Source organism: Protomyctophum parallelum, assembly GCF_964188405.1.
Source record: "Protomyctophum parallelum genome assembly, chromosome: 10".
Classification (NCBI taxonomy): domain Eukaryota; kingdom Metazoa; phylum Chordata; class Actinopteri; order Myctophiformes; family Myctophidae; genus Protomyctophum; species Protomyctophum parallelum.
In genome coordinates, this window is record NC_139704.1 from 41,007,422 (window position 1) to 41,018,766 (window position 11,345).

Genomic DNA, 11,345 nt, shown 5'->3' on the forward strand with positions numbered 1-11,345 from the left:
AGAATGTCACGGCTCTCCACTAGCCAGAAAACCATCAATAGATACATGAATCTAGGAAGGCAGTGAAATGTTTCCATTTTTGAATTGGATCTGGGCGAGACTATCATTATTGTAAGTGGACAGAGTGTCAATTATCTTGTATCCTCTTGCTGGCTTAGGTTCATAAAACATTACAACATCTCCCCAACTCAGTCAGACAAGGCCCATAACTTTTACTGTACTGGACTGGTTTAAAAAGTACACATCAAGACACCTGACACAACAAGACACACAACGGCTACACTTTACCCTTCTGTTGTTTGTTGGACGTACAGTCTCTGTGCTCAAATTCACTCCCTTTAAATGTCTTGGGCCAAGAAGTGGAGAGAAAATAAAGAAATAAAAAAAACTTAATGGAGTGAATCAATGAGATTCCATTAGCAAGTTTGTCATTCTATGCACATGCTTGCACACGCACGCACGCACGCACGCACACACACACACACACACACACACACACACACACACACACACACACACACACACACACACACACACACACACACACACACACACACACACACAATGGATAGATACGCTGGACACTAATGGAATGGTGTGTAGTTTGTGTGTGTTGCAGTGGTCATCTCATGTGATGAATGCTTTGGTGGACAGTGGATTGCACAAATCTAATCTTCTTTCAGTCTGTCATGTAAGTGTAATGGATTATGCAGGGTAGACATTGCAGAATTTGCAGTTATCATAGCATCGAGCAAAAAAAAGCTTTTAAAATCTGCCTTTTCGCAAGATTTGGTGCAACGCAACTGATCTTTCTTTATGAAACAGTTTATGAAACTTGTATTATAGATGAGCACCTTGACAGTGAATAATAATAATAATAATTAGTTTAGATATTAGACATAATGGAGGATTTGTGGAAGAAACTGTACATTTGTTAATGTTGAATTAGGCTATTGTATTCCTCAGACTGACAGACTCAATACCCTCTCTCAACACTCAACCTAATCAAACAACACCTAAACAAGTCCTTGTGGACAGCAAATTAATGGTTTTGTCCTCACAGCTGGGGGAGGGGGTCTCTTCCCTTATACTATATTGCCACCTAAATGTGGAAACAGCCACAAAACCTTCCCCATCCAAATTTAACTGTTTTTAATTTAACCCAAAAAACTGTTTTCCTGCAACAAATAATATAATTTAACTAGCTTGCCCCAGAGATGCAATCTGCCTTGGCAATAACATGGTTTCCAGTGAAATGATGGATTGGAACTGAGGGATGAAGTAAATGCAATGTTTTATTTACAAGGGATGATGTTCAACAAAATTCCAGCAGGGAAAAGAAAGGGCAAGTGCCAAATCAAAACACAAAAAAATCTAATACCCTACATTAACCGAACAAATATCTTCTCTCATCAAAAATAAAAAACCTACTACACTATCAATGTAACAGATACCCCAATTTTAAACTATCATTCCCTGTTAGAAACAGAAAATGCTGCACAAAGCACTGAGACAAACACACTACTATAGGTTGGTCTGAAATTCTCTGAATACAAAAAGAGTCTCTGCTGATACACAGGTGTATTTATTGGAAGTGATTGGAGATGATTGGATGAATGGAGATTGGAGGACCAATGGGATGGTGAGGCGGAATTGAGGGATGATGTAATGATTGATGACTGATGAAATAGACCGGGCTTGAGGAAAGAGGGAGAAAACAGTAGAGGGAGGGAAGAAACAAACAAACAACAACAAAGTCCATGACTGCATGCAGTAATGCATACATGTGACATAACCCCACTGACCGTTTTGTTGTATCTCAATAAACTCAACTGATATCAAGTTGTGGTCTCTGATCCCTGAAGAATTTCCCCATGTTCTAATCTAGTTGATTGTTCTCTCTCTCTCTCTCTCTCTCTCTCTCTCTCTCTCTCTCTCTCTCTCTCTCCAGATTTCAGTCCATCTGAAGGAGGGCCAGTCCACAGACGGCCTGTCCACCCTGAAGAACAAGCCTCAGCTCCACAGCCTGGTGGCCAAGCAGCTCTGCCAGAACATCTCTGGGAAAAACACCATCATCTTCACTGGGCCTTCCATCACCAGTCTCAACCTCTTCACAGAGTTCAGCAAACAAGGTATGGGGATGGATGGATGTATGGATGGACGGGCAAGTGGATGAATAGAGAGATTGACGAAAGCATGGACGGACAGATGGATAAACACTAGACAGATAGTTACTGTAGATAGATAGATCTCTCTGTTATCTCTCACACACGCTCACGCGCACGCACGCACGCACGCACGCACACACACACACACACACACACACACACACACACACACACACACACACACACACACACACACACACACACACACACACACACACACACACACACACACACACACACACACACACACACACTCTTCAATTACTCTTTATCTCTCCAATCTGTCTCATTATGCCCCTTACATCCCTGTGCCCCTTCTCACCACTCCTCTCCTGTCCCCATACCCAACTCTCCCCCTCTCCCTCTCTTCCTCTCTGCACCCTCCTCCTCCCTCCCAGCTGTTCAGCTTCTAATCTCCCTCATCATCTATCGTCTCCTCCTGGAGGCTTCGCTGTCCTTCCTTCCTCGTTTGCCTGCAGGTTTTTACTTTAATTGCTGTGTGATGATAGCATCCGCGGGCTGAATAACGGAGGCAATCTGTTCACCTTAACATTCAAAGTCTGCACATGACTCCAGTATTGTTTAGCTGGAACTCTACATAGTGCTGTCATGATTCTTTATTTCCCGACAAGCTTTTGAGCTCAAATTCATTTGCCCAAACATTTTGTTTGGAGAAAATCCACATTGGGTACAGGATCTTTTGGTGTTCACCTAAAGGACAAAAAGGGTAGATAGTGGAGTAATAGTCTTGTGTTGCCTCCAAATGCAAGGTAGTTAGAGAATAACAGAGAACAGCGGCTGAACCCATAGACATAGAAAGGTAGACGCCTCCTCCGGCTCTGGGGCGCGAAAGACGCACTGTGATTGAACATTATTCCCAATGGCATGTTGCAAGGAGATGCATTGGTGTGGTTTGTTTGTTGCAAGGAGTTGCATTGGTGTGGTTTGGGCCTATAGTCCCAAGTGGACTGGTTAAGTAATCAATTGCATGTGTGGGGGTTGCCATGGCAATCAAATGGCTGAGGCAGAGGCTGGAAATTGCACAGGTGAGGGCTGATTAGGCCTACTGGCAGAGCCTATGAGCAGAGCCTTTTGTGGTGGTTCTGGAGAACCGTGGGTCCGACCGACTCGATACGGGCACTACACTCCCTGCGGGGGTGTGGAATGCGTGTGTCGAAGTGTGTTGAAGTCGGTGGGGCAAACGGTTCTCGAGTTACGTGCATTACAACCGTAGACACACACACTCCACCCTAAAGACTTTGGATTGGTTTTTACTGACTTGTAACTTGTGACTTTTGCTTGTCTAGTTGAGTAAGAAATCCAGTGGTTAGATGTAGTACCTCCTTATGTCCATTAGAGAACAGTGCTGAGCTGATGTCTTCCAATCAATAGAGGAAAAGCTGACATCATGCCCTGGATTGGAAACTGACCTCAGGCGACCTGTGGTAGGAATCTAATGTTGGCCTTCCAATTTTGAAATGCACAGTGGATAGTCCTCATTCGTTGTCTACATTACAGCATTGTGCAATGAATCATAATGAGTTTTAGAGTGAAGCATTCAGCCTGGTTTCAGCCTGGAGTGAAATTCCTTGTTTTCCGTTTCTCAACATTGTAGCAGAAATAACAATAAAAATTAATAACAGTAGCAACTGTTACTGTTACTGGTAAACACCAGTAAGACGCCTTAACCCATTCTGACCTGGGATCAGATTCATACGAGGTTTCCACTGGACACACGCTGGTCTGACTAACCCATTCTGACCTGAGATCAGATTCTAAAAATGTCAGTCGTTCTTCGATTTTTTTCAAAAATAGCAGACCTACAAGCTCGTATCGCGCCACTCGGTGGCGCGATATGAGCTTGTAGATCTGCTATTTTTAAATAGCTAAAGCACAACATGATGCTGACACCAAAATGGGTGCCCGTTCAGAATGGGTTAAGTTAAAGGCGAGAAGCGACCGCAGGGCTGAGACACTCTACGGGAATAATGTCACTTCATTTAGTTCATTATGTCAGCACTACAGCGGAGCGGACAGACGGGGACATCTCTCATGCCCATGTCCTCCTCCAGACAGACGGGGACATCTCTCATGCCCATGTCCTCCTCCAGACAGACGGGGACATCTCTCATGCCCATGTCCTCCTCCAGGACAGACGGGGACATCTCTCATGCCCATGTCCTCCTCCAGGCGGACAGACGGGGACATCTCTCATGCCCATGTCCTCCTCCAGGACAGACGGGGACATCTCTCATGCCCATGTCCTCCTCCAGGCGGACAGACGGGGACATCTCTCATGTCCTCCTCCAGGACAGACGGGGACATCTCTCATGTCCTCCTCCAGGACAGACGGGGACATCTCTCATGCCCATGTCCTCCTCCAGGACAGACGGGGACATCTCTCATGCCCATGTCCTCCTCCAGGACAGACGGGGACATCTCTCATGCCCATGTCCTCCTCCAGGACAGACGGGGACATCTCTCATGCCCATGTCCTCCTCCAGGACAGACGGGGACATCTCTCATGCCCATGTCCTCCTCCAGGACAGACGGGGACATCTCTCATGCCCATGTCCTCCTCCAGGGGGACAGACGGGGACATCTCTCATGCCCATGTCCTCCTCCAGGACAGACGGGGACATCTCTCATGCCCATGTCCTCCTCCAGGACAGACGGGGACATCTCTCATGCCCATGTCCTCCTCCAGACAGACGGGGACATCTCTCATGCCCATGTCCTCCTCCAGGCGGACAGACGGGGACATCTCTCATGCCCATGTCCTCCTCCAGACAGACGGGGACATCTCTCATGCCCATGTCCTCCTCCAGACAGACGGGGACATCTCTCATGCCCATGTCCTCCTCCAGGCGGACAGACGGGGACATCTCTCATGCCCACGTCCTCCTCCAGGCGGACAGACGGGGACATCTCTCATGCCCACGTCCTCCTCCAGGGACAGACGGGGACATCTCTCATGCCCATGTCCTCCTCCAGGGGACAGACGGGGACATCTCTCATGCCCATGTCCTCCTCCAGGACAGACGGGGACATCTCTCATGCCCATGTCCTCCTCCAGGGCAGACGGGGACATCTCTCATGCCCATGTCCTCCTCCAGGACAGACGGGGACATCTCTCATGCCCATGTCCTCCTCCAGACAGACGGGGACATCTCTCATGCCCATGTCCTCCTCCAGGGCAGACGGGGACATCTCTCATGCCCATGTCCTCCTCCAGGGGACAGACGGGGACATCTCTCATGCCCATGTCCTCCTCCAGGACAGACGGGGACATCTCTCATGCCCATGTCCTCCTCCAGGACAGACGGGGACATCTCTCATGCCCATGTCCTCCTCCAGGACAGACGGGGACATCTCTCATGCCCATGTCCTCCTCCAGGGCAGACGGGGACATCTCTCATGCCCATGTCCTCCTCCAGGGGACAGACGGGGACATCTCTCATGCCCATGTCCTCCTCCAGGACAGACGGGGACATCTCTCATGCCCATGTCCTCCTCCAGACAGACGGGGACATCTCTCATGCCCATGTCCTCCTCCAGGGGACAGACGGGGACATCTCTCATGCCCATGTCCTCCTCCAGGGACAGACGGGGACATCTCTCATGCCCATGTCCTCCTCCAGGGACAGACGGGGACATCTCTCATGCCCATGTCCTCCTCCAGACAGACGGGGACATCTCTCATGCCCATGTCCTCCTCCAGACAGACGGGGACATCTCTCATGCCCATGTCCTCCTCCAGACAGACGGGGACATCTCTCATGCCCATGTCCTCCTCCAGACAGACGGGGACATCTCTCATGCCCATGTCCTCCTCCAGACAGACGGGGACATCTCTCATGCCCATGTCCTCCTCCAGGCGGACAGACGGGGACATCTCTCATGCCCATGTCCTCCTCCAGACAGACGGGGACATCTCTCATGCCCATGTCCTCCTCCAGGGCCGTAGAAGTTTCATTTTAAAGTGTCTCATATAAGCATTGTGGTCCAAAAATAAATAAACGGTCTCAGCGATATTAAATGTCCCGAAACATGTAACAGATATCGTCCGTGTGTATGTGTCTGTGTGTGTGTGTGTGTGTGTGTGTGTGTGTGTGTGTGTGTGTGTGTGTGTGTGTGTGTGTGTGTGTGTGTGTGTGTGTAGTGGCGTGTCGGCTGTGTTCCGCTGTTACTCCGGAGCTGAGTAGTTGACACTTTCTGGAGTGGGCGGTGGCTAGCAGCATTACATGAAGAGCGGAAGCATTACATGAAAAGTGTTTGTGTGTGTGTGTGTGTGTGTGTGTGTGTGTATGTGTGTGTGTGTGTGTGTGTGTGTGTGTGTGTGTGTGTGTGTGTGTGTGTGTTTGTGTGTGTGTGTGTGTGTGTGCGCGTGCATGCATGCGTGCATGCGTGGTGTGTGTGCGTGCGTTCACTTTGCCCCTCCAGATATCTACTGCTGTGGCCTCCTGAGCACCCGGAAGAGTGACTGCACGGGCCTGCCCCAGTGCATGCTGGTCTGTGGCTCCACGCCGGCACAGCGGGGCCAATCAAGGGTCATGATGCGAGGCAGCATGTCTCTCATCAGCTGGTACAACAAGGGCCACTTCAGGTTCCTCACCAACGCTTACTCCCCAAACAAACAAGGTCAGTGACGTTCTCCTGCAGCCTACCTTTCTTGTACTTAACCCATTCTGACCTGAGATCAGATTCATACGAGGTTTCCGCCGGACACACACTGGTCTGATGAACCCATTCTGACCTGAGATCAGATTCTAAAAATGTCAGTCGTTCTTCGATTTTTTTCAAAAATAGCAGACCTACAAGCTCATATCGCGCCACTCGGTGGCGCGATATGAGCTTGTAGATCTGCTATTTTTCAATAGCTAAAGCACGACATGATGCCAACACCAAAATGGGTGCCCGGTCAGAAAGGACTTAGGTTGACTTTGTTTCATTGATTTACCACGGGGCTATGATGATGCTACAGTTGCACTTATTATTATTATTTGTTTCATTGTCTTGCGATTAATTTGTTTATTGAGGTACTGTAGATACTTGCTTTGAGAAACCCAGCCATAACTAAAATTCTCTAAAACTTTTTTAAATTATTGTACAGCCCTTTTTTGAACATTTGGAATTCATTACTATAGTCAAATAAGCTTCTACATGCTGTTTTTGAAATGTTTCATATTTGAAGCATTTCATGTGAATTATGTTGTGCAGGTTTATTTGTGAGGGGATTTGGGTAGCATCCTGCTATTTATAGATGCAAAAAGATAGATGCAATCAGTGAGCCCTCCTAATCCTCGATAATCCAGTTCAGAGCATGCTGGTGTTATTGTATAATCCACCTCAGATTACACAATAAAAGGACATTTGTCAAGTATGTCTGATTGACACACACTGGTTCTGGTTCGTGTGTGTGTGTGTGTGTGTGTGTGTGTGTGTGTGTGTGTGTGTGTGTGTGTGTGTGTGTGTGTGTGTGTGTGTGTGTGTGTGTGTGTGTGTGTGCGCACTTACGTCTGTGTGTGTGCGTGTGCATCTGTGCAGGTATGATCATTAAGAGGAAAAGTGGGGAAATACCATGTCCTTTGGCTGTTGAGGCTTTCGCTGCCCACCTCAGTTACATCTGCAAATATGATGATAAGTACAGCAAGTATGTGGCACTACTCTACAATAACACATTTCACTGTGTATGATGCTGTATGTGTGCAGTTTGGAAATGATGAGACATTGGATTCAAAGTCAATGGTAAACTAGATCGGTGCAACTTCAAAGTGCTATAACAAGACTTATTCTAAATCTATACTGGGATTTTGATGTGCTCAGCAAGTATCGTAACTACAGGAGGTATAGGTTTCAAATATACATCATACTGTAGATACGTCATGACTTCACTTAAGTCATAAAGGCCACATGAAGTCCAACTAAGATACACATGTGAGCGATTAGACCCTGTTTTGTTGAAATTACACCTTGCCAAACTCTAGAAAACCTGAAAAACTCAAAGATCTTCATCAAACTGAAAGTGTGATAATGTAGCTGGAAAACTAAAGTATAAAACATACTGTACTGTTATACATGTCTAAGGCTATTATTTATGGCTCTTGTCATGAGTGGTGGTACACATTGACAATGTAAATTGATTATGGTACAACGTAATTCCTACTCGATTTCATGCATGCACCTGAACACTCGGTCATAATTTAACGAACAAAATTACTTGAATGTTACTTGAGGAACTGGCATTCAGATAGGGTCATTTTTTAATGAATCTGTATAATATTAGCTTTTTATCTTGATCAAAACCTTCCACTGCTCTGTTCACCACAAAGTCAACATGAACGTCTTCTTCGTGGGTGGCAGCTACTTCTCTGAAGAATTGCTTCCGCATGGTCTGAAGAAACCTCATCTTGGATGCATTCAGGTCTGTTGCCAATGACCTCATGCTCTCAGGGTGCACTTTATTTTCTCTGGCACTCTCAACGGCTTCAGAGACCAGACGGCGACAGGCTCGATCAACTCGATGTATCACGTTGGTGGCACATTGCAGCCGGTCGGCCTCCTTCTGTTCTGCGTGGGCCTCTGTTGGGCTTAGTGGGTTATCCAGAGCACAGGAGATGAACTCCATCAACTTCTGGATGTCTGTCTTGGTCAAGTGGTTTGTGGTGTTGAGGACGAAGCTGTTCTCCCACAAATTCTTCCGTGGATTCGGTAACACCAAGCGTTTCTCCATCTCCAGTATCACCTCGGTGGGTAATGGATTGGATCGACGTTGATTTCTGCTGATGCACGATTCCACAGGAGAGTGAAGATACACCTGGCAGAACCCGAGGGAATGCTTTTTAGCGAGTTGGTACACTTCATATCTCATGCTTGGATAGTAGAAGTTGTCGTCGAGCAGAACAACCAGTGGGTCAGGCTGAGAGGTGCGCGAGCTAGCTAGCGCAGTTTGTATGCATCGTCTCCAATTATCACGATTTATCGGACAAGAGGCGGGCGGGTCTGCTAGCACTTGAGTGTTCTCCAAGAACTTCTCAATGCACCGAAGCATTGCTTGTCTATGCATCTTCCACTGAGTTTGCTTTTGTTGGTGCCCGTCTCCGTGATCACCATCCTCCACGACTCTAACATTGAACGCGTCACCGGGTATCAGGTCATCATAAGGGACCACAATGCATCTCAGTTTCTGCTCTGCAGCCAGCGTGGCGATTTGTCGTGCGAGAGTGGACTTTCCGGCTGCAGGTAAACCGCACAGAACACACAGGCATGCTCGCAACTGCGCAGCATCTTCTAAATCCATGTGACTGATCTATTAACAATTACCACGAACATAAGAGTTGTGTTTGTTGACTAGAGCACACAACAGGTTCAGCACAAGCAATTTGCACTCTATTGAGTGCATATCCTCCAGCATGACGGATGGAACTCCGTATTTATGCAGTCAGTCACCTATGACGTATCTTAACAAATGACTCCATATTTGGGCAAGGTTTCAGCCCGATCTGCCATTGTCCATTATACAAGTGTAATATTTAAAACAATATGTACGCTAAAATGTATGTGAAAAATGGTACCTATTACATGGGCTACTGGCAGCAGGCAGAAGAAATTTGCCGGTCCAGCAATTTACAAGATTAACTCTGGACAAACAGACAGACAGACAGACAGACAAACAAACAGACTCATATTCTACTGTAAATGTGTATATACTTGCAGCAGGTTTGAGGGTTGTGAGGGCATTGGTGTGTGAATGTGGGAAGTGAGGACGCTGGCGTTGACTGTTCGCTGCTTCACCTCCAAATGTATGAATGAATGGCCCATTTTAAAGCACGTTGAATAAGCATGTAGTGCATAGAAAAGCGCTGTCCGATCCTATGCGGGAAACGCGTGTTTGAATCCAGGTGTACACACATACAGTCCTGCAGTTACTACTACTGTATGTAACCTGTTCTAAGCCAATGCTATTTCTTTTCCCACCAGGTACTTCATATTCCATAAGCCCAATAAGACGTGGCAGCAGGTCTTCTGGCTGACCATCAGCATTGCCATCAACAACGCCTACATCCTGTACAAGATGTCGGACGCCTATGCCGTCAAACGCTACAGCCGAGCGCAGTTTGGAGAGAGACTGGTCCGAGAGCTGCTAGACCTGGACGACTGCTCCCCCACGCAGTGAGGAGGAGCAGTCCGTGGCACAGGCACCGGCACTGACATACATACATACATACATCATACATACTGTACATGCATACATACATCATACATACTGTACATGCATACGTAGTACGTACATACACTCACTCACTCACCCCCTCACGTTCGCAGTTTCGCACGCATGCACGCAGTTTCGCACGCACGCACACACACACACACACACACACACACACACACACACATTCTCTCTCTCTCTCTCTCTCTCTGTGTGCGCCGTGTCATAGGCATCCATCTTTATACTGTATATACTGTACACTTTAAAGATCACTCTGTCACAAATTCAGACCTGCAGCATAAGGATCACATGCAGGGAGGATTTTACACTCACTCATTAACTCACACACTAACACATGCAAGCATTTTCTTGTTTCTTCATGTCAAAATCCTGAAGCAGTGTGTGTTGGGACCTCTCTCTCTCTCTCTCTCTCTCTCCCTCTCCCTCCCTCCCCCTGGGTGTTTTCTGTGGTACTGTAAATGCTCTTTAACAGTGTACACAGTGGAGAACTATAAGACCGATCACAGCCACTATCACACAGATTTAGTTGGCATTTGTCAGCGGGAGTTGTTTTATAAGCAAAGGTGTGGGAAGCAAGGGAGGGACAGTAAACACTATGGTCATGTAAACACTATGGTCATGACTCGAGGTTAAAAAATAAATGTCGCTAAATGATGTCATGTTCACCTTTTGACTTTTATTTAAGTGTGAAAGAATGAGACTGCGGTCTCCCGTGTTGTGTTAACACTTACCACTCTGGCAGTGGGGAAGATAGCTATTTAGGTTTCTGTGCTACAACAGATGACCTTGACCCCTGTTGCAGAAACTTTGTGACAGGACTTTGACCTGTCACACGCTGCATGCATTAACCCTCTGGATAGTGATGTAGTCAATGTTCATTGTAAAAAACAAACAAAAAATGTGTCTGGTTGGGTTTTCAAACTTTAGTGGTGTGTGTCTGTTGTTTA

At 47.0% G+C, this 11,345-nt stretch overlaps 2 protein-coding genes across 2 annotated transcripts in view; one reads left to right on the forward strand and one right to left on the reverse strand.

Annotated features, from left to right (window-relative positions):
* pgbd5 (piggyBac transposable element derived 5) overlaps nucleotides 1–10,549 on the forward strand; it is a 25,552-nt gene extending 15,003 nt beyond the window's left edge. Inside the window, exons 4-7 of the mRNA XM_083774763.1 lie at nucleotides 1,952–2,132; nucleotides 6,612–6,809; nucleotides 7,716–7,821; nucleotides 10,149–10,549. Coding sequence (XP_083630889.1) covers nucleotides 1,952–2,132; nucleotides 6,612–6,809; nucleotides 7,716–7,821; nucleotides 10,149–10,344 — 681 coding nt within the window. The 3' untranslated portion in view covers nucleotides 10,345–10,549. The remainder of the gene's footprint in view (nucleotides 1–1,951; nucleotides 2,133–6,611; nucleotides 6,810–7,715; nucleotides 7,822–10,148) is intronic.
* Nucleotides 8,425–9,468, reverse strand: LOC310865199 (L-seryl-tRNA(Sec) kinase-like; the record flags this gene model as incomplete). Its single annotated transcript, XM_083774224.1, has 1 exon — nucleotides 8,425–9,468. The coding sequence occupies one exon, from the start codon at nucleotides 9,466–9,468 to the stop codon at nucleotides 8,425–8,427; it is 1,044 nt and encodes a 347-aa protein (XP_083630350.1).
* Nucleotides 10,550–11,345: the final 796 nt, after the last annotated feature.